Source organism: Callorhinus ursinus, unplaced genomic scaffold (assembly GCF_003265705.2).
Source record: "Callorhinus ursinus isolate GAN/ISIS: 27379988/994484 unplaced genomic scaffold, GSC_fseal_2.0 scaffold73, whole genome shotgun sequence".
Taxonomy (NCBI): Eukaryota; Metazoa; Chordata; class Mammalia; order Carnivora; family Otariidae; genus Callorhinus; species Callorhinus ursinus.
The window spans coordinates 5,920,019-5,943,436 of record NW_027397135.1 but is presented as its reverse complement, the minus strand read 5'-3'; the positions used below and the strand labels follow the sequence as shown (position 1 = coordinate 5,943,436).

At 44.7% G+C, this 23,418-nt stretch overlaps 1 protein-coding gene across 4 annotated transcripts in view; it reads left to right on the top strand.

Moving 5' to 3' along the window:
• EGFR (epidermal growth factor receptor) overlaps nt 1–23,418 on the top strand; it is a 200,647-nt gene that overhangs the window by 104,405 nt on the left and 72,824 nt on the right. Inside the window, exon 1 of one of the 4 annotated variants that reach the window (XM_073886884.1) lies at nt 21,743–21,895. The exons of the other annotated variants lie outside the window; for them this stretch is intronic. Within the exon in view, the coding sequence (XP_073742985.1) occupies nt 21,877–21,895 (19 nt within the window). The 5' untranslated portion in view covers nt 21,743–21,876. Of the gene's footprint in view, nt 1–21,742; nt 21,896–23,418 lie in introns of those variants that run through there. 4 annotated transcript variants of the gene reach the window in all.

Below are 23,418 nucleotides of genomic sequence, written 5' to 3'. Positions count from 1 at the left end.
CACCAACCTCAATGATTTACAGGCCTTTGTGTTACATCTTAAATGTCTTCAGATTATGAAATTATTTATAGCTCGATGAACACATATCTATAACCAAGAAATTCTGCAGAGACTCTATCTGCGTGAACAGAATCAAGGACCCAGGCAAGCTCTCTATCTTGTAATTACTGGGCTTCCACACTGCTTCCTGTTCGTATCCGGAAGTTGAATTTCAAGTATTGCTTTTCAGACTTTATTTGGGACCGATTTTAGCTCCGCTTTCCTTTCTCCTGCCTCTGCTGGCCATCCGCCATCAGACTGCACAATGCCCAGCTGGCCCCTGGCAGATCTTGGGCCCAGGTGTGAAGTAGCTGGAGAAGCATTTCAAAGCCAAGAAGGGAGTGATTTCATTTTCCATTGACACTATGCAGAAATGAAGGGGATTCAAGTGCCTTCAGAAAAGCTTCCTTCCAGTGAGTGGAGTTTTGGGGGATTTCCAGACATGCACTGCTTTTATTCTTGGAAGCATCATTGTTGCTTTTCCCCCCCCTTCCATTTATATCCCAGGAACTGATTCAGAAACCATAGAAATTGGATTTGGAATCGCTGAATGCTAGCAGACAGCTGACTGCTCTCTTCCCAAGAAATCCTGCCAGCCGGGTGAGGGTATCAAGTGGTGCGGGCCTCTGGGCTGCCCTGCTCGGGCCTCTAACTCCACCGACTCGCATCTTACAGCAAAGTGCGCTAGAACTCAAGTGTTTGGCTTCATTCTTTAGACAGTTTGTGGTTTGGGCTCCATCAACCAGGGTATGATTTGCAATCCACAGTAACCGGTTTCAGAGCAGCTACCCAACTAGGCAGGTTTCATCTTGCTTGCTTGCTGCAGTTTTTGTGTGTGTGTGTGGTTTTTTGTTTTTTTTTTTAACCCTCACACCTTTTTTTTTTTTTTGATTAGACTTGGCTTTAAGTTTCCTGAGCCTTTCAGTGACCACTGAATCGGACAGGATCCGGGCAGGACCTGTCCGCCTTCCTGAATAAAGGGCAGCGATGAATGCATTTGTAGGTTTAAATTTGCCCCACAGGTGGTCTAAAAATCCTTAAAATATTGTTACCTATCCAGATCGGATGAAATCCTTCAGAAATGAATGCCTTGCCTTGTGTCAGTGAGCTGGGCTTTACCTCAGGAGTGACTGAGTTCAGGTAAATCAGTTAAATTAAGATAAGATCAAAATAGATGAGCATGAACCTGAGAAGCATTTTGGAGCCCTTTATGGTAGAGCGCTCTCCCATAAAAGACCTGGTCTTTCATGTTAGCAGCCCACCAGGCACGTACCAGATAAATAGCACATTGAGGAGGGCTTGGGATGGTGCCAGTGAAAGGAAACGGTTTTAAAACAGGAAGGAGGTGAATGGGATGCCCCTGATTCTATGTTCCTCGGTGCCAGGCATTGTGCAAAATGCTTGTCTACGTTATCTCACCTCACTTGAGACCAGCCCGGGGCTGAGGTTAGGGTGGGGATACAGGAGCTGGGAGAGGTTGAGGGATGGGCTTGAGGTCTCATGCTAATGATGCCTGACAGCTAGAACTCTAACTAGAACCAGGTGACTGGTGCCAACCCCCGGGCTCTCCAGCTGATCCGCGCCCGACATTCGGAGGCTGTCGGGCAGCAAAGACCATTCTGCCTGATGCCCAGAAGCTGCCTTTTATGGACTCTCTCTCAGGCTGGAAAAAAAACCAGCACAGGAGGAACAAGAATTTAGTCTGTGCCCTCCAGCTGACTCCCCAGTTTTCTAAGAAAAACACCTTCCCAGAGTGATAATTTCCTTTCCTCTGCACCTTATGGATATTCATGTCGGTGTCCACACGATTGTAAGGGTGGTGCAGTCATGATGTTTTGATGGCTCCTTCTCAGTGTTCTTCCTTCATCCTGGCACTTCCGTGCTCCCAGTGCAGCAAAGACATTGGTGCCCCGCGTCGCGGGGGACGGAATCTCGGGCCAACCGTGGGAGCACAACAACCAGGCGACTGAGGCAGCTGGTAGGAGGGGTCTATCCTCAAACCCGTAATTTGGGGTCAAAACAAACAGATGATTAGCTGGGGGTTGTCACTTTCAATCAACGGCTTTAGCATCGTCTAGACATGGCCTCAGATCCTGGGGGCTCCCTGGCAGGCTCTGTGGCAGATTGCGGGGAGGGAGCAGGGAGGAAGGGCTACAGCAAGTCCCAATCAGAAAGCCAGGCCGCCCCGTCTGTGCATCAGTAGCCTCACCTGAAAAGGGAGAGGGTTTTCCTAAGTGCCTCTCAGGCTTGCTATTAGAATTGAGAAAAAAGAAACAAGGGGTGTGAAGACTATTTAAAATATGGTATCTTCATGATCCTTGGAGAAGCTCTGAAATTGCTGTCCACGGGGGCTTTTGAAACTGGCCAAGGTCACACGGGCACTCAGTGGAAGATGCAGCATTGGTGTTGTCTCTTGACCTTCGCTTTTCACTCCTTACCTGGGGCACACTGCTCATCATACCCCAGAGCCTTCCAGTCACACCACAGCTGTGGAAGTACGCAGATTCCAGCCTTGGTCTCATACGATGGGACGGAGAGCTTGAGATAGTCATCAAAGGGAGATAAAATTATGCTAGAGAGAATCCGGATGTCCCATGTAATTTTCCATCCAAACCAGGACACTCTGAAGAGTGAAAAGTGAGAAACTGACCAGACCCTGGAAGCACAAGCATGAAGAAGACTGGACAGGTGGAACAGTGCCTCCTGGGTACCACAGAAAGTGTTTCAGAAGTCAAGTAGGAGGGGTGTCTGGGTGGCTCAGTCGGTGAAGCGTCTGCCTTTGGCTCAAGTCATGATCTCTGTGTCCCAGGATCCAGCCCCGTGTCATCTCCCTGCTCAGCGGGGGTCTGCTTCTCCTTCTGCCTGTCACTGCCCCTGCTTGTGCTCTCTCTCTCTCTCTCTCTCTCTCAAATAAATAAAATCTTTAAAAAAACAAAAAAAAAGTCAAGTTGGAAAGAGGTTTCATAACTCAACCTCCAGTTAAATAGAAAGTTCACCGCATTAGAACAACTCATTACATACACATTCTGACTAATAGTGAGACAATGCTGATCACCACTACTAACTCCATCCCATGGATGACTGAATGATAGTGTACGTGCTTAATGTATAGTAAGCATTCAGGAAACATGTCAATCCCGTAAAAATATTTCCTAGTCAAATCACTAGCGCCCAGGCAATTTCCTTATTTTCCAAGTGAAATACACAGTTGAAAACACCTGAGAGCTCTCACTTTCCCCATGTGTTTACAGGATGGTGATTTTAGTTGCATGTTACCCCTGAAATAGTGGGGAAAGTCTTTGGTATATATAAGCATTATGTTTTTGTCCTGTAGATAAGTAAATCACCTTCTCCCCACATTCCCAATATTTTTTTTGATGGGCCTCCTCCAATAAGAAATCGGTAAGTGCAGGGGGGTGCGCCTGGGTGGCTCAGGCGTCTGCCTTCGGCTCAGGTCATGATCCTGGAGTCCCAGGATCCAGTCCCTCATCCGCTCCCTGTTCAGTGGGGAGTCTGCTTTTCCCTCTGATCCTACCCCCTCTCATGCACTCTCTCTCTCTCAAATAAATAAATAAAATCTAAAAAAAAAATCAATAAAGGGAAATTCATTGAAAGCTTCGATGACATTCACTATTGACCCAAAAACGTGGCTCAGAAATCCAGCTTTTGTTCAACATTCTTGCCCCGGACGTTCACAGAGCTTCCATTCTAAAGACATATCCCTGAATATGTAGTTTTGACAAAGACCCCAAGGTGATTTGCTAAGAAGCAGGGAGGGCTGTTTGGACTCTGTGATTTTTGGATGTAAGTTCGAGTCCTGTTCAAATGTCCACAGACCTCCAGAAAGCAAGAACACACGCTTTACTGCAGTGGCCCTGGGACTACCTAGGGAGCTGTGACCAAATCCCAGACCCCACCCTAACATTCTGGTTTCCTTGGTCTGAGCACTGCTTGGAAAGCTCCCAGGGACTCTACCGTGGATCCAGGGTAGGAAACTCTGCTCCAGAAATGTGCTACTAATATCTTCGATCCTTTTTCTCTGCACTTACTACCTTCTCTTTGATTTAAAAAGTTAAGACATGGCCATTCGGGATTATTAGAAAAATGTAGAAAAGCATGATGTAGTAAATAATAACCACACGTATATTGTTATCCAGAGACACCATTACTAACATGTTAGTGTGTATCATGATTTTTACTCATTGACAAGTATATGCTGAGATTTTTCTATGCCATTTAATATTTTTAAGAGATACATGATTGTTGGAGGACTCAACTTTATGTGCAGTAATTTATTTAATAGTTCCTTAATATTGGACATTTTACGATTTTTTAAAAAGGCTATTTTTAAGAAACCTAAATTTTTACTTTTTTTAACTTTCAAGAAACCATTGGCTTTGATGGAATCGGAGAATCCATTCTCTTTTATAGTATCCATGTCCAATAGACTGGAAGTATTAAAATGTGCGTTTGTGGGTTTTTTTTTTCCTCTGGAATTCCCAAACAATGAAATACAGTGTTACAACCTATGCAAAATATCTGCTTTTGAGAGAAGGAGGTTGCATAGAAATAATGAAACATCGCCATCTTATTTATAATTCTTTAAGTTCACATGAAAAATTAAGATGATTGCAAAAAAAATGCCTTAAGCTAAAATATCACCAAGACTCTACTTAGACAAAAGTACAACAGAAGTGTGTTAGACACTTTACAGGCATGATCTCTTTTAACCCCATGCTAGGTTTGCAAAGAAGGATTTTACCTGCCAGGATTACTGCTGAGCCATCGTGCATACTGGCAGCATAAAGCAAATATTCCATCAGTGGTTGCTATTTAATAAATTCTATTTGACAAATATGCATTGTCCTGTATCACATTTAAGAAGTTATATCTATTGGGGTGCCTGGATGGCTCAATCAGTTAAGGGACCGACTCTTGATTTCAGTTCAGGTCACGATCTCAGGGTCGTGGGATTGAGCCCCACGTTGGGTTCTACACTCAGTGTGGAGTCTGCTTGAGATTCTCTCCCTCTCCCTTTGCCCTTCCCCTCTGCTCGTGCTCTCTCTATCTCTCTCTAAAGTAAATAAACAAGGGGTGCCTGGGGGGCTCAGTCGGTTAAGCGTCTGTCTTCGGCTCAGGTCATGATCCCAAGGTCCTGGCATCGAGCCCCACGTCGGACTCCCTGCTCAGTTGGAGAGTCTGCTTCTCCCTCTGCCCCACCCCCTTCTCATGCTCTCTCAAATAAATTTTTTTTAAATAATAAATTTTAAAAATCTCTAAAAAAAAAAAAGGTTCTATTTATCATTACCTAAGATTTTAACTCTTCTATCTTCCAATAAACCCTCTTTGGCCATCTATGTGTAGACAGACAAGCCAGGCTGGAGGGCGGGGACCTGTAGTGTGCTCTCAGAAACGCCAGGAGCTCATCCTGTCCATGGCCCTCCTGCCAGGGAGCACGGCACCTGAACTCACAAGAGAGACAGCAATGTGAGAGAGACACTGGGAAAGAACAGCCCATTCTGGCCCGGGTGGATGGCCCTGGGTCCATTCAGGCTGGCAAGAAACAGAGAGATTCCCCACTTGTATCCAGCCACCCAATTAGAACACTGACCTCAGCAATATCGGTACATCCGGAGCTCCTTAGACCACTTCTCAAAGCCTGATGAACACTTAAATTGCCCAGGATTTTGTTACAATGCAGATTCAGAGACTCCCGGGGAACCTGAGAGTCTGCATTTCTAACAAGCTCCAGATGAAGCTCATTATGGGAAGAGTTAGGGAGATGATAGAGCCTTATCTCTTATCAATCACGAGATTGATTCTATAATCAGTCAGGAATGGGAGAGTGACTCACAGACCTCCAGTCTCCAGGGTTTCCTGGAAGCCTTCTCAAAGGTGGAGACTGTTGGGAATCCATCAGCACCTTGGCATGGGGTTGCTGGAACAGCAGGGATGCCCCCCACCACAGGCTTCCCTGTCACCCAGAAGTTTCCTGCAGAAGATTAGGTTGCTGCTATGGAGCTTTGAACAAATACTGACCTGGCAATTTCTGTACAACAGTCCTGTCAATTACATGGAGAACTTACTGTGTGCCCATCCCTCTGCTGTCTGAATCCATGACATGCCAGTGTCTTTGCTGGGTAGCTGGTTGGGTTGGCCCCTGATTGCAGAGCTGGAACGGAGAATGACATCAGTAAACTTTATAATCCTCAGAGCAATCATGTATTGTTATAATTTTACATTTTAAAAGACAACAGGTTATGGGGGCGCCTTGGTCGCTCAGTCGGTGAAGCATCTGCTTTCGGCTCAGGTCATGATCCCAGGGCCCTGCACACACACACACACACACACACACACACACACACACACTTCCCAAGTAACATGGATAAGCATCTGAAGTTGGAAACAGAAATATTCCTAAGTGAAGATTCAGTGTTTTTTATTAGCTTACTCAGTTAGGAATAGGGGGCAAAACACGTGGGTCCGTAGTTACTGTTATAACCTTATTTGTTTGACACCTGAAAATGTATCTTAATTATGCTAGAAAAAAAAAGATTACCATAGGAAAAGGAAGACTTGGCAGCACAGTTGATCCCCTGATATCAGGCTCTGGAAGAACTCAGGCATTTCATTCAGTCTGCTTGTCCTCTAAGGCAGGTGATTGAGATTCTGGAGCCTATGCTATACTCAGTACCCCACCGCCCCGCTGGGAAGCCCTCCAGAAGGAGTCCAGTTATACCAAGCATTTCATCTTCTGCAGGTAACTTAGTGAGGGGCTGTGAGGGCCCTGAGCCAGATCACATTGTTCTGGCCTCCCCCTTCCTCCTGTCGAGCCCCATGCACAACTCCATTCTGAAACCCTGAATTCCTGACACGGGATTCTCTTCCACCAGACAGCTTTCCTAGAATTTTGTCAAGTAAATTTTCAATTCAAGGATACTATAAAGTCAGGAAAGTCCACAGATCAAAAGTGTGCAATTGGACACATTTCACTAACCAAACCTCCCTTTGTAACCAGCATCCAGATTCGGTCTTTGAGTCTCCATCTGGGATACAGTAATCGCTAACATTGATGCAAACTCTATGGGTTAGCTTTGACTGTTCTTGAATTTTGTATAAGTGGAATCATCCAATATGTACCCTCATGTGTCTGACTTCTTTCACTCAACCTTGTGTGTTCAGTTCTGTCCATGATGTTCTTTTTTTTTTAAATTAAATTTAGTTTTATTGTGTTAGTCCCCATGCAGTACATCACTAGGTTTTTGATGCAGGGTTCCATGATTCATTGTTTTCGTATAACACCCAGTGCTCCACGCAGAACGTGCCCTCTTTAATACCCATCCCCGGGCTAACCCATCCCCCCACCCCCCTCCCCTCTAGAACCCTCAGTTTGTTTCTCAGAGTCCATCGTCTCTCATGGTTCGTCTCCCACTCCAATTTCCCCCCCTTCATTTTTCCCTTCCTTCTCCTAACGTCCTCCATGCTGTTCCTCATGTTCCACAAATAAGTGAAACCATATGATAATTGACTTTCTCTGCTGGACTTATTTTACTTAACACAATCCCCTCCAGTTTTATCCCTGTTGATGCAAATGGTGGGTATTCATCCTTTCTGATGGCTGAGTAATATTCCATTGTATATATGGACCCCATCTTCTTTATCCATTTGTCTGTTGAAGGGCATGTCCATGATGTTCTATGTAACTGTTTCGCTCATTGTTAGGTGTACAGCTCATTCTAAGGGAAGACCACAAAGTGTTTATCCATTCTACCATAGACAGATATTTGGGGAGACAGATCTCTCTTCTTTTGCAGTTATGAGACTGTGATATCATCACATGTGTCTCTTGGTGTGCTTTTGTATGCCACAGTGGGGTACCTATTGTGGAATGCTGGGTCCTAGGGTATGAATTTGCTCAGCTTTAGTAGATATTCCCAAAAAGTTTTCCGAAGTGGTTTTAGCAAACTCTATTCCACCTGCAGTGTTTAGAAGTCTCAGTGGCTCTGGACCTTCCCCAAGGCTTGTATTGTCTGACTTTTTCATTTTAGCTCTTCTGATGAGTGGGCTCCCTGGAAATCTAATGACGAAAATGAATATTAATCAGCCTTCTTAAAAATTAATTAATTTTCTTAAATTCATAAATACAGTCTTTCAAACCTAGGAGGCAGCATGGGTCCTTGAACAGCGTATGAGTGTGTATGGAGTCAGGCAGAAATGGGCTTGAATGTTGCTTCTGCCTTTTGTCAACTGAGTGTCTCTAAACCTTGGTTTCTTGTTTGGTAAAATTAAAATAAAGGACGGGATTGAGTGAAGATTAAATGACATAATGTCTAAAACCAGCAAAGCCCTAAGGCAGGCTAGAGTCAGTAATGGTTTGTTGTTTATACCCTCCTCCCAACAGATTTTCTTTTTTTTTTTAAAGATTTTATTTGTCAGAGAGAGTACAGGCAGGGAAGAAGCAGAGGGAGAGGGAGAAGCAGGCTTCCCGCGGAGCAGGGAGCCCGACGCGGGGCTCGATCCCAGGACCCTGGGATCATGACCTGAGCCGAAGGCAGATGCGTAACCGAAGGAGCCACCCAGGGTCCCCCATGGATCTGATTTTAAGTGATAATGAAGTGGAAAATTACTTCTGACATCTGCAGTTAGTGTAATTAATCAGTTGCTCTCAATAAACCCTAAAAGATTGCGGTATACACCTCCCATATCAATAACTTGATCATTTAGCAAGTCAACTTCAGAGGGAAATGATCTGCTGTTTTGATTCAAATGGTTTATAGAGTGGGATAGGTAGAGTATGGTTAAAGGTTTTCTGGCTACCTTCTTAGATCAGTAAATGGCTGTTGAGTGGATGGGAGTGATGTGATCTATCAGAGTATCCAAAGAAAGATGTGCAAACTAGAAGAGAGGAGCATTTCCTCTGGGAAAACCCATACTTTCTAACTCCCACATTTGGGAAGCATGTTACAGTTAAGCTGCAAAAAACAAACAAGGCAGCTCATCTAAACGGAAGAACTTTTGGGCAGAGCTGCTGCAGTGGCTGGGGGCGGGGGGGAGGAAGGGGGACATTTCAGTCCTAGGAGAGCTAGGGCAGGCCTGGAGAAAGGGCTCTGAAGGAGCCGCGAAAGCCCTCCGGGAACGGGGCCCTGCCCTAACTGGAAGAGCTCCATAGAATAACCCAGAGGAGCCCCAGCAGGCATCTCGCTATGAGTCGTTTGCAGACTGATTTCTCAGACTCATCCGTAAGCATTTTGCAGAATGCCGTCAACAGAGTGTGAAGGAAACTCTTGTCTCTTAAGGTTCCCATTGGTGCGTATTTGTGCTTGTGAGTGATACGGTGGCTGCAGAAAACCACTGATAAAGTATGTTTGAGGTCTTGGAAATTTCAAAAGATTGGATTTTGCAGACAGGAAAACTGAGCAGGTATTAGAGTCAGGACCTCCGTGCTAGTGCCAGGGAGTCGGAGGTTAGGGTCTATGCAGACCTAGGACCTGGAGAAAGGAGAAGAACAACAGGACCTAAATATGGACGGGCACCATCCAGACTCTACATCTGTAAATCCCTGTTAGAACTGCATTCTAATTGTACCCTTATGGAACCCTCTTACACTGTTGGTGGAAATGCAGACGGGTGCAGCCCCCCTGGAAAACAGTTTGGAGGTTCCTCAAAAAGTTAAAAATAGAGCTACCCTATGATCCAGCAATTACACTACTGGGTATTTGCCCAAAGAATATAAAAACACTCATTCAAAGGAAAACGTGCACCATTATGTTTATAGCAGCATTATCAACAAGAGCCAATTATGGAAATGTCCATCGACTGATGAATGGATAAAGAAGATGTGATATATAGAGAGAATGGCATATTACTCAGACGTCAAAAAGAATGATATATTGCTATTTGCAACAACGTGGATGGGGCTAGGGAGTAGTATGCTAAGCAACGTTAAGTCAGTCAGAGAGAGACAGATACCATATGATTTCACACATACATGGAATTTAAGAAATACAACAGATGAACATAGGGGGACAAAGAAAGAGAGGTAAACCAGAAAACAGACTGTGAACTGTAGAGAACAAACAGGGTTACTGGAGGGGAGGTGGGTGGGGGGATGGGTGAAATAGGTAACAGGGATTAAGGAGGGCACTTGTTGTGATGAGCACTGGGTGTTGGATGGAAGTGTTGAATCACTAAATTCTACACCTGAAACTAACATTAAACTGTATGTTAACCAACTTGAATTTAAATAAAAACTTGAAAAAATTTCAATTGTACCCTTATATTATCGGTAGCTTTAAAAGTCACGCAAGTTGAATTTTTGTTAATGAATCCTTCATTTGTCTTCATAACATGCTTAGCAGGAAGTGGGGCACCCAGGTGGCTCTGTCAGTTAAGCCTCGGACCCTTGATTTTGGCTCAGCTCATGATTTCAGGGTGGTGAGATCGAGTCCTGCGTCAGGCTCAGTACAGAATCTGCTTCTCCCCCTGCTCTCTCTTTCTCTCAAGTGAATAAATAAAATCTTAAAAAAAAAAAAAAAAAACTTAGCCAGAAGTAAGTTATCCCTTCAGGTTTCAAGCAGAAATGCTGGAGTGTAGGGCCAGTAAGTAACTGAGGAGGCCATCCAAACCCAGGGCGGGAAGAGCATCCCAACCACACCAACGTGCTCACTCCCTGCTGCTTAGAAGACTCATCACCTTTGGATTAGTCATCCAGCAAACGTGTATCAGTCATCAACCTCCCTCCGTGCGTCAGTGACCAACAAGGCATGGGCTGTAGCAAGTCCAGTAGACACCGGGCCTGCACTCCAGAAATCTCACATTCAGTGGACACACAGACAAGTAAATCAGCCATCCACAGCCATAGCCTGAGTCATGGCCACTGCAACCAGGCTGGGAGTCTGGCTGGTCCCTCTGGAAGGCTCCCAGGGAGGACTGAATATTGAAGTGACAGATTAGAAGGCCTCCACGCGTGTTTTCCCAGTACCAAAACTGTCAGGAAAATTGGTCGAGTCATGTCACTTAAAAAACTCCAACTCGAGTTTTTTAAGTAAAGCTAGAGTTTAACTTTAAAAATACATTGCAAAGATATTTTTATTTTTAACAAATCCTACCTTTCCTCCAAAGTCAAGGAGAAGAGAATAGGGGTCCATCAGGGGATCAAAGAAGCCTGAAACGACTGTCCCCCACCCCCATCCCCACTGCTCATTTTACAATTCCAGTGTTAACTGTGATGCACTGAGTGTCCACACACAGTATCATGGTCTACACATCTCTTTCCCATGAGATCTAACAGAGTGACGTTACAGACTCTGAAGGGGAAGTCAGACCCTCCTGTTCTTTGACACAGTAGGATCTGACGTAAGTGCCTGATACCAACACAGCCTTTCAAGTGTTTAAAAAATATACGGTGGCTATAGTTAATAATACTGTACTATATACTTGAAATTTGCCAGAAGAGTAGATCTTAAGTGTTCTTACCCCCGCTGCTCCCCACAAAAAGCTAACTGTGAGGTGATGGACATGTTCATTAGCTTGATTGTGGTAATCATTCACATCGCCTACATATATTAAATCGTCACATTGTACACCCTAAATATGTACACTTTTTTTTTTTAAAGATTTTTATTTATTCATGAGAGACAGAGAGGGAGGCAGAGGGAGAAGCAGGCTCCCCGCTGAGCAGGGAGCCCGATGCGGGACTCGCTCCCAGGACCCCGGGATCATGACCTGAGCCGAAGGCAGAGACACTTAACCGACTGAGCCACCCAAGCGCCCCTAAGTATAGATACTTTTCACTTGCCAATTTTTCCTCAGTAAAGCTGGGGGAAATATATGGAAATAATGGGCTCTGAAGTTGTACTTCTCCAGCAGCTGTTTCATGCTGGGAAACTAGAACTTCATGATGTTATCCCAGCAGATGTTGTGAGTAGAGAATACCACGGTGCATTTTCTCCTCCTATCCAATGTCTGAATTTCTTCCTAATATAATCTCTGTTCTGGCCACTCCACTGTAACTCACCTGAGAAAGGTTCAAAGAATTTGCCACTACAGTCACTCTGGAGCTAAATCTAGCACATGCCTTTCCCTCTTCATCTGCGAGATCTGTTGCAGGATATGACAACGTGGTATCTGCTTTTGTCTTCTGCCTTGGGGCCCTCTCCCTGTCCTGGTTCCTCTGTCTCCTTGAGGTCTCTCCTTGTTCGTGTCCTTGGCAGGCTCTCCTGTCGGAAGGACACTGTTGCAATCGGTGAGCCGTATAAGGCTCCCAGCTAATCATCTCCCTAACTCCTCCCGTAATGAGCTTCATCTGGAGCTTGTTAGAAATGCAGACTCTCAGGTTCCCCGGGAGTCTCTGAATCTGCATTGTAACAAAATCCTGGGCAATTTAAGTGTTCATCAGGCTTTGAGAAGTGGTCTAAGGAGCTCCGGATGTACAGATATTGCTGAGGTCAGTGTTCTAATTGGGTGGCTGGATACAAGTGGGGAATCTCTCTGTTTCTTGCCAGCCTGAATGGACCCAGGGCCATCCACCCGGGCCAGAATGGGCTGTTCTTTCCCAGTGTCTCTCTCACATTGCTGTCTCTCTTGTGAGTTCAGGTGCCGTGCTCCCTGGCAGGAGGGCCATGGACAGGATGAGCTCCTGGCGTTTCTGAGAGCACACTACAGGTCCCCGCCCTCCAGCCTGGCTTGTCTGTCTCCACATAGATGGCCAAAGAAGGCTTATTTGTGATTCGTGTCTACTTCCTGGTATTCGGTATGAAAAACTCAGCTCACTACATGGATGTTGAGCAGCGTGATTAATGGCAAAAGGAACTACTTTCTTGGTTTGACACATAATCATTTCCATTCTTTCATTCGAAAATCATTCACTTTCGTAGGAAAAAGAATGTCTGACAACGATGAGGACATATTTATGTGGAAATGACCCATCTGAAAAGGCAGATACTCATTTTCCCTTTTAATCGGCTAGTGAATGGTGGTGTGAGAAATATTCACCTGCAGTATTTGGTGTCTGTCTTCCTTCCTAGACTACCCTGTCCATGAGGACAAAGACCATTTGTACCTCCAGCAGCAAGCCCAGGACCTGGCACGTATCCAGGGCCCAATAAACATTTGACGAATTATGCAGGAGCCCATTCGTTCTCCTTGGAACATTGTTGACACATCTTCAAACACTCACTTGGAGTGGAGGCTCTTCATCCGGCTGTGTAATATTATTATTTTATTTTCCACTGGTTACAGCGCCTTCAGACGTAAAAGGCATTATTAATATTGCTTGAGAGAAGAAATGTTGATGGAAACGAGTCAAATGGCATTATGGTTAGAAACTTGCCAGGTGTCATTTTTGGGAGATTAGATAACTGTGTTTTCTGGTAGAGTGAATTGCCTGTTTGTTGTAAGTTAAGGCTTTGCTGGACTGGTTTACAGGGCCAGGGGGAAAGAGATAAGTGAATCTTCTAGTGAGAGGTCATCTGTTTTGAAAGCGGGGAAGATTGCATGAACCAGATCCAAGTGTTACGACACAGGGAAATGTCTCAGACTGCAGGGTAATGAAGCCCCCGATGGAACATTAAAACAAAAATCCTTCACGCTGTCCTCTTAGGAAAGCCCACAGAGTTCAAACCTCTGAGTGCTTGGATGTTTATGGCCGTGAGTCGCTTTGGGATAAAACTCTGATACCAAAGGGAAAGTGAATCTGCAGCAGGTATTCACGGGAAAAAGTTGCTCCCTCCCCTTTCCTTGCTTCTGCTCTTTCGGAAGCCATTTTGAACCGCGGAGGTGCCAACAGAGTGTATGACTCCTCCCCCAGACCTGGAGCAAGACAGATATGTCATCTCAATGGTATCCTCTGTTTCCCTGCCTCTCAGGTAATGGCTTGACCATTAGAGGAATGTCTTAGGCTTCTTTGTGTTTTCCTTGACAGGAAGAACAAAAAAGCCCTGCCCGTCTAGAGATTTCATGTGTCCTAATAACCAGCTGGCGGGAGCCATGCTCTCTGTTGCTGTCTTCCTCTCCATCCCCCTGCCCAAACACAGCCGCTTCGACTTCTTTCTTTCCACAGAACTCCTGGTTCAGAGAATTACCATTAAAAACAGACTAGAAATACAGCTCTGCAGCATAATGGGTGGTTTTTCTCTTCCGCTTTAGATTACCAAGCTTTCCTGGATACCTTCAGTTAATTGAACTTAATATTAGAAGAACCTCCCCTTCCCACAATAAAAAAGGCATTTATGTGATGTAATCAAGTGTGTGCTGTAATTAATTCAGTCATCTAACAAGTATATTTGTCATCCTGATGTGACTGGTGACCTTGACTGGGGAATGGAGAGCCTCCTGTTAGGATCTGTTCAGTGCAGGGGGCCCCTTGCTGTCCGATTCCATCAAGTCAGGCTGTATTGTGCACTCGGAACTTGTTAGGAGGACAGGTCTCGTGTTAAGTGTCTCACCGCAATGAAATGTTTAAAAATGAAATCGACATATTATTTGATCTTTTTGAAAAGTCAATTCCGACCATTTGAGTCTCTTTAATCCCCATTAGGGGAGCTTTACTATCCAGAAAGATTCAGAGGGTGGATCTGAGTCCACTTTCTGGGAGAAATAAGTTTACTTCGATAGTCTTCATGAATCAAACCTAAACTCACCAGAGGACTCTCCTCCCAAAGAGCCCTTTGAGACCCTCCCACACCCAGAAGTCTCTCTCCCCCTCTGCAACCTCAGACAGACATGTTTCGCTCACACCCCCTTCTTCCCTGCTGTCAGCCTGGCTTCTGGCTCGCCAGACCACAGACACCCCTAGCCTTTGATAGCGTGAATTTTCATCCAGCAGCTCCTGGGTAAGGCTGCATCCTCAGGCAGGTGGCTCCCCCTCCCCTGTCACTGCCCCAGCCCTGCAAAGCCTCCTGCCCAGCCTCCTGCACCCTCCCTCCCTTCCAGTCAGAGTCTGGCTCACCTAGAGGGCAGCCATTCTCTGATCCGACTCATCAGCCGAGCTGCTTGTGTCTTCCTCCTGCCTCCACTTCTTTACATGGGTCTTTCCATGCTCTGTTCCTCTGCTTTCTCCCTTCTTTTCCTCTGCACAGCTGCAAGGTACAGCTCAAGCATCGCATCCCTTAGGAAGCTTTGTTGTTAAGTGCCCTCTGGCCTCTCCTAGCTGGAAACCAGCAGTGTGCGTGCTTGTTTTAACTTCTTTTCCAGCATGTCCCACTCTGTCTCTGTCATTGATGGAGTTCCTTTGGGGCAGGAGCCAATGCAGTGTCTTGCATTCAAGTGATGAAGAGATAAATCTATTGGTTAATTAATTAGTAGTCTACAGTTGCACACCTTCGGTGCAAAGAGCGCCTTAAAATAATCCACATGTTAGGCTATTTTAGAATGATGACTAGGCTAATCTATGATCAGCAAAAATCATAAGACTAGGTCACAAATTCCTTTTTAGTCTACTGGCTTGCTGTAAAAGATATTGGTTCCTCTGTTTTAACAGTTTCATCTTAAATTTCTTGTCTGGAAAAAAATGTGGCTATAGATCCTTCCTGGTGTGACCTAGTAAGTGTAGATTAATTCATGAATTAATGGGGACATGGCGGTGAAACCAAGGAGTAAAAGAGGCATTCTTGGGCACATAAATATCTGCTCAAGCAATGAAGAAATTAATGTTCAAAATTTACTTAATTAGCACAATCATTCCTTTTATAAACAAATATAAAGAAAACTTAACTAAAAATAGTTTATATTTTTGCTCCAGATTATATGCTCCAGAAAGGATGTATTCTTATTAGTTTTTTGGTCTTTACTTCCCTTTTAATATAGAGTCTGGGAAAATGTATTTCTTCATAGTTGAAGTGAACCTACTTGTAAAATGTGTTCAGAGTTTACTTGTATACAAACAATTGCAGGCAACATCTTGAGGAGTTTCATCTCATATTTATCATGTGCTTCATTTCATGAGGCTTTGGAAGAGGAGCTTTAGAACTGCAGTGTCTCACTGATGTAAATGTGAATTCGAGATGCTGTTTTTGAGAAGGAAAGCCTTCAATAGAAGACACAGGGATCAAAATGTGGGGGAAATGGAATAAAAGACTGGAGCATCAGACGTGTCCCAGCTCAAACAGAGAATTAAAGCTGCATGTATGTGTATGTGTGGAGGGCAGTGTGCATATGTGTGCATGTGTGTGTGCACGTGCTTGTGCGTGCATGAATAGGGATATGAGCAAGAGAGCTATAGCTTAAGTTACAGGAAAAAACTTTGCTCTAGATCATTCATGCTTTTAAAATGCCCAGACTTGTCCATATTTTCCCCTTGTGCTATTGGTACGAAATGTCCTTGTGACATCCCATACTACTTCAGATCTAAAAGCTGTGTTTCAGCATGTTTTATCGATATCAATGTGTTCCCCATCTCTACCAGGTTTTGTAAACATCAGGCATGAAACTGACTAAACCATTCAAAACAGAGGCTAAATACGACATATATGGACCAAGCAAGGCTTCAGAGACTTCCTTGACTATGTTGTTAAATTTTCAGATTTTCAAAATTTCCAGTTTAAGCCCTGAATTATGGGGGTATTTATGATATTCTTTGGTTGTAAGCTATGGTTGAAAAATTATAGGGGACCCTTTGTGAATACCAGGGATCGTGGGATCTTGATGAAATCTGCATTGTCTTATGTGGGTTTGGACAGGGTGTAACTGAAGCAAAGGATGGACCCGTCATGGGCAATGCACTTCGCTGACTTGAACCCAACAGAACAGTGAGGAGCCAGCAGCACATGGTTGTCCCTTGGGTGCACTGCTCTTCTCCACAGTTCTAGTGGGGAGACCAAGCACTACCCAAGAATGTCAGCTCTTCTTGCCCTGGACAGACTGAACTAAAGTCTTCCCCTACAATCTAGGCCTTTGATGTTCCTGCTGCTGGAACATTCCAGATTTTTACCTGAAAAGATAATGGCTCCTGACACTCTTTTATAGTTCTATAACTGAGCCATCCCCAGTTCTGTTGATTCAAACCCCTTAATACCTGTCAGGATTGTCTATGACCCTTTCATCATTCCGGTGCTTGGAAAGCTCAGTGCAGAGGCATCTCCTGGAGAGCTTGTGAAGATGCAGATTCTGATACTGGGGGTCTGTGAGGAGGCCCAGGACTCCCCATCTCTAACAGGCTCCCAGGCAAGGCCAACATTGCTAGTCTGCAGACCACGCTCAGAGACTTGTGCAGCCACCTCACTGTTCTGTCTACCCTCCTCTGGAGACCACACTCGCTTCTCCATGTGGTGGCAAGACCTTTTTTTTTTTTTTTTTTTTAAGTTAGAAGGGGGAGATTATTTAATTTTATCAACATGCAGCGTGGCATTGAAAAAAATAATTCTTAGTCATAAACCAAGAATGTACCATTGAAACCCCATGCTTTAAAAAATGACATCTATCTTTACAAGAAAAAAGTCACAGTGTTTGAAAATTATAAGCTACTATGCTTTACTCTGTCCATCCCACTTCGAGGGGAAGAGTCGCCTGTCACCAGGGCACTGCCAGGAGCCAAGTTCACTCATTGCCAATAGTACCGAGGGCTCCTGCATTGTGTTAGCTCTTTCCACAAAGCCAACACCTACCTAGGGATGACTGTTCTTTGTGAGACCTCTGCCTTACAGCGTGTACTTCTAAACAAGTTGTGTAATTAAACCTTTGTTTTAAGGAAAGTGTAGATTCACCTGTTGCTGTAGGAAATGATACAGAGAAGTCCCACGTACCTTTTACCCAGTCTCCCCTGATGGGAACATGTTGCGATATCACAACCAGGATCTGAACGGCAACGCAAGATTTCTGTCACCACAGGGATCTCTCCTGTTTCACTCTTACAGACATGCCCACTTCTGGGCGCCAGCTAGGTCCTTCTCTAAAAAGCAGCAGGTATTTTAAAAACACAGTCTAGGGCGCCTGGGTGGCTCAGTCGGTTAAGCGGCTGCCTTTGGCTCAGGTCATGATCCTGGGGTCCTGGGATCGAGCCCCACGTCAGGCTCTCTGCTCAGCGGGGAGTCTGCTTCTCCCTCTCCCTTTGCCCCTCCCCCCCGCTTGTGCGCTCTCTCGCTCTCTCAAATAAATAAATAAATAAAATCTTTGAGAAAAAAATAAAAAATAAATAAAAACACACTGTAAGGCAGGTTCCTCCTTGTTTAAAACCTGCCAGTGGTTTCTTACTGCCCTTAAAATGGAATCAAAACCCTTAGCAACAAGCCCCTCACCTGGCACCTCTGCCTCCCAGCTCCCTGTTCTTTCCCAGCTTCCTCTCTACTGGATTTCTTTTCAGCCAGGGAGCCTTTCACCACCACCATCCGTCACGCCCCCCAAACTCCTCCACACACGTTGCTAAGCTCCTCTTGTCCTTAAGAGCTCCGCTGAATGGCCATTCCTCAAGGAATCCTGCCACGACCTCTCAGACCGGGTCAGGCTTCTACACTCTAGAAGCATCCACACAGCCATGATCACAACTGTAATTCCATACCGCATTTGGTGAACGCCTGTCTTCCCCACTGGGATGTAAGTTTCATGAGGCAGGAACAAGGTCAGTCCTATCTGGGCACATCCCTGGACCTCGAGTGTTGCCTGGCGCACGCGGACACTGAAGTGATGGCACTGATGATGATGAAGGCTTATGGGAGCCAGACACTATTTTGCAGATATTAACATCTTAACCCTTATGACCGCCCCATGAGCCAAGTGAGGCTCCACAAGAAGTAATTTGCTCAGGTGACACCACCCGGTCCTTCACAGGCAGGCGTCCAGAGCTGAATCCCATGGGCTTAGGTAGGGTAACTTTCTGCCCCCATGGCTGACCTCCACGCACTTGGCCACCATGCCTGTCAGTAAGGTGTTCAGTCAATACCTGCTGGCTGAATGAGTAAGGGGAACGTTTTCTGAGCTGGCACTGATTAACCTACTGGCACGGAAGTTACACGTGGACAGAGATTACAAGGGGCTTTTCATTCTGGTGGCTTGAGTCTCAGTAATTTCCTAATTAGGGTTTTTTAAAAAATAAGTATTAAGTAAAAAAATAAGTATTGTAAAAAATAAGTGTAGTAGGTGTGAATTAGAAAGTCTAAATTATTTGCAAGTGTAAACTCGAAAGCATTTTGTAAATGTTTTTTTCTTTGTGAGTGGATGAGTGTATAATGAATATAACATTCATTATATGACAAGTATCGTGGGATTTAGGAACTGTTTTATGAAATAACACAAACATCCAGCACAACACAAACATCCCCACTTAACCTCAAATCAACACTCAATAATAAATGAATAGATGTAGGGGGAAAAAGCAAGTGTATTTTTACTGGCAAAAACCATACCCAGTGAAAATTAATTAAGTTAATAAGAGTTCCTCTATCCTTTGGCACATTAATACTTATAATTGTTATTTGATATTTTTGGTTTTGTATTTCTCTTGCAAATTGAGCGAGCATTTGTTGAATGACCGGGTTCTGCTACCCAACTTTTGGACTGTTTCCAAGCATGAAATTACAATTCCAGATAATCCTGTCACAAAGATCTGGGTCTCATTAGGAGGGAGGGGAGCTGGGAGATGGCCCAGTTTGGCCTCCCCCAAACCAAGCTGCCGCAGCTTTCTCTAGTTCTGCACACGATTTAAATTTTTTAGTAATCCTAAAAATTGATGTGCTTTTTCCATGAAAGGAAGTGTGGCCACATTTTCCAGAGGGGGAGGCCTCTGCATCCTTACTCCTTCATGCTCTCATCCCCAGCCCCTCACCCTTGCCACCACCCACATAACATCTGTAGTTCTTAAACTAAAAGCACAAATTATTGTAAAAGTTAATTGAGCTTACAAAGAAATGCTTGTGTAGAAAACTTTCTCAGCTGCAAGGAAAACAATCTGGCTTGAGTGGCCGTTCAACAGAGTAAAAATTAGTTCACTGAAAGGCACTTCTACAGCCCCTTAGGAGTAACCCTTCTGCGGCCACCACCACCCCCTTCTAAAGATTTGATGATGTGCCAGAATAAACAGCTTAAGGATGAGTTTGGTAAAGCCAGGAAGCACACACTTACAGTTTTTTACTTCTCTGGTTACTGGCCTCAATAACCAGATAGTCAGCTGAAACAAACAAACAAACAAACAAGGACCTTAGATTACAGATTACTGACTTAATTGAAATATGTCCATGACACTGGGCCTAGGCCTCTGGCCATTTAAAGGCCATTGGATGCCACCCTCACACAGCTCTGGCCTTGCAGGGACATGCAGAGCCCCAGGTTGCCAAGAACGACTTTATCTTCATCAACATGTTCTGTCAGATGGAATGGGACAGCCAGAGAAGCCAGGACTGGCACAAGGACAAATAGAAAGGTTTCTGATCTCCAGGAGTGCGTTGTTGAGCCAGGATTTGGTGCTTAGACATATAATGGGGGTAAGCAGCTTTCATTTTTAGGGGTTTTCTAGTCCCGGCGACTTGGCTCCAGCCACATCATTCCACTCCTCTCCCTTAATTACCAAGAGTCTCCTAGACTTACATCACAAGCAAATGCATGAGGTTCCTTTCATTGCAGAGCATCCTGGTGGATGCCTTTTCACTTAACAGGACCCACGTTTTCAGGGATGCTACTGATGAGCAAAAGCAGTGTATGTGGCTCCCGGAGATTAGTCTCTAATTGTCCCCACAAGAAAAACATCAAATAGTTTCTTACTAAGCAATAAGGAAGTCCACTCCTGTATTCTTTGGCCTGGAGTTTTTATCATGGCGGAGCAGTTCACCTTAGTCAGTGTATTTAAACATGAAGGCTATTTAAAAAAGCTTAACAAATCTGTATCTCTGAAATGCAATATATGTTAAGAAAAAAAAAAAGAAGAAGATAGCAGGAGGGGAAGAATGAAGGGGAGTAAGTTGGAGGGGGAGACGAACCATGAGAGCCGATGGACTCTGAAAAACACACTGAGGGTTCTAGAGGGGAGGGGGGTGGGGGGATGGGTTAGCCTGGTGATGGGTATTAAAGAGGGCACATTCTGCGTGGAGCACTGGGTGTTGTGCACAAACAATGAGTCATGGAACACTACATCAAAAGCTAATGATGTAATGTATGGTGATTAACATAACAATAAAAAAATTTTTAAAACTTAACAAAGAAGAGAATTATAAAATGTCTATGGTAAGTAAGATAAAAACATAAAAGTTGAAGGTAGGCAGTTTTCCAAAGGAAGATATGAAATATGTTTTGTAAACTGCCTGTATGAGTTATTCTTACATATTTGGTTGATTAATAATTAATAACGAGGCAAGGATGGCAATGATGTGTTTTCTTGTTTGTTGTTCTAACAGACTCATGTTTTTAGAAGACATTGCTCTGGTTAAATCTCAAACATGGCCAATCCAAAAATGGTCGTTCAACAACCGAATTCTATATCTGCACTCAGTAGCAAATCTAATTCTCATAGGCTAGCGCGATGTGATAGAAACTAAAACCTGAGAGAGACCCGAGCAAGGAAAAATACTTCCTCGTCCAAGCTGGAGAGGAATTTACCGTCAGCCCGACTATTAATAGATGCAGTTGGAGATTCCATTTCCATTGCTCAACTGTCATATTAGTTATTAAACTTAAAAGATGTGAATTACATCTGCTGAAAACTTTAAAGATTGTTTTATTTATTTGACAGAGAGATAGAGAGGGAGCACAAGTAGGCAGAGTGGCAGCCAGAGGGAGAGGGAGAAGCAGACTCCCTGCTGAGCAGGGAGCCTGATGCAGGGCTTGATCCTGGGACTCCGGGATCATGACCTGAGCCGAAGGCAGACACTTAACCAACTGAGCCACTCAGGAGCCCCAACGTCGCCTGAAAACTGATATATGATGTTAACGCAGAAATGTGAGTAATTTCGGCAGCATTTATCCATCTTTCATTCCCTGCTGAATTTCTCAGTGTAACGAACTAAAGGGAAGCCATGGGAAGCAGAATGTTTGCTGCTGTTCTCAGATGACACATTATTCTTTAAAGAGACAAAATGTGCTGGGAAACAACAGAACGCTTCATTCATCACCCAAGTATGAGCAAGTGTAAGACTGTAAGAGGCGGCCGCAGGACCAGGAAACCGGGAAGAGTTGCTGGATGGGGTAGTCTTTCTGGAGGGTATCTCTGTGAAGGGAGGCCACACACACGGACTTCCCAAGAGTGCTGAGGAGGAGGGAAATCTGGAGCAAAGTCCCCGAGTGGGAAAAGCAGGGGTGAGAAGCCATTGTTGTCTTCCCATATCTGCAGGGCTGTAAGGTAGAGGAGGAATGAGGCACATCTCTGTTCAGCCGGAGGAAAGTCTCAGGGGACTAGCTTCAGATCACCATAGGGAATGAGAGGTATAAATTCAAGAATATTGCTTCACAAACTCGTAGCAAGATTAAAATTCAGAACAGACAAGCCAGACTTGACAACCATTTGTCATGAATATGGAAGGCCAGGATTCTTGGGTGTAATGGGGTATCTAGAGTTGGACATCCAATTCTGAAAGTGAACGATGCCTAGCACAGAGCTGTAACACCCGCTACACAAAACCACACACGAATGATGCTTCCCAGCTCCTGACTTCCCCGTCCGTTTTCAGTACCTCGTATCTTCCATTCCTCTAATTTAGCTGATGATGAAATGGGGAGATCGGAACCCTAAGAAGACTCTTTCAGAGTTTGGCCTTGGAGGAAAATGAATCTGTTCAACCACATTTGCCTTCTAGAAAGTACAGGGTGAAGGGAACCCTCATCATAGACCCCTGACCTCCTGTTAGGCCTTCCTCTAAAGCAGAGCTTGGTGAAGTACAGCCCATGGTTCAAATCCAGCTACCGCCTGCTTTTGTAGATAGAGTTTCCAGGCACATGATGGTGCCAGGCCTATTTATTTGCTTCTTGACTATGGCTGTTTTTGAATGGTAGCAGTGGAGCTGAGAGGTTGGACCAGACCCTGTGTGATCTGCAAACCTGGTAATATTTACTCTCTGACTCTTCTCAGAAAAAGTTTGCCAGCCCCGGCTCTGGGATGTCATAAAGGACGTTTCAGACTCTCTCTTGTCTAGACTTAGATCTGCGGCGAGGGAAGGCCGGCTTTAGCAGCACCACCAAGTTACTTGTTCAGGCAGGTGACGCATCTAAGAGCAAGTGGTTGCGTATGGGAATGGCTACTTTGAATTGATAGCTATCCTCATGGAGGGGAAAATATGATCTAGAAAGAATAGTATATGAGCTAAAATTGCAGTTCCTTTGTGACAGAAACTTAGCTTAGGCTTCTCCTGAGGTCACTTAGTAGGTGTTAGTGATTTTCAGGTCAGTCTGTCTTAGTCGATGAATGCAGGAAGTGGGCTTTGGGACGCAGAGCTAGCTAGGGAAAGAGGCTTCGGGCCTTCCCGCCCC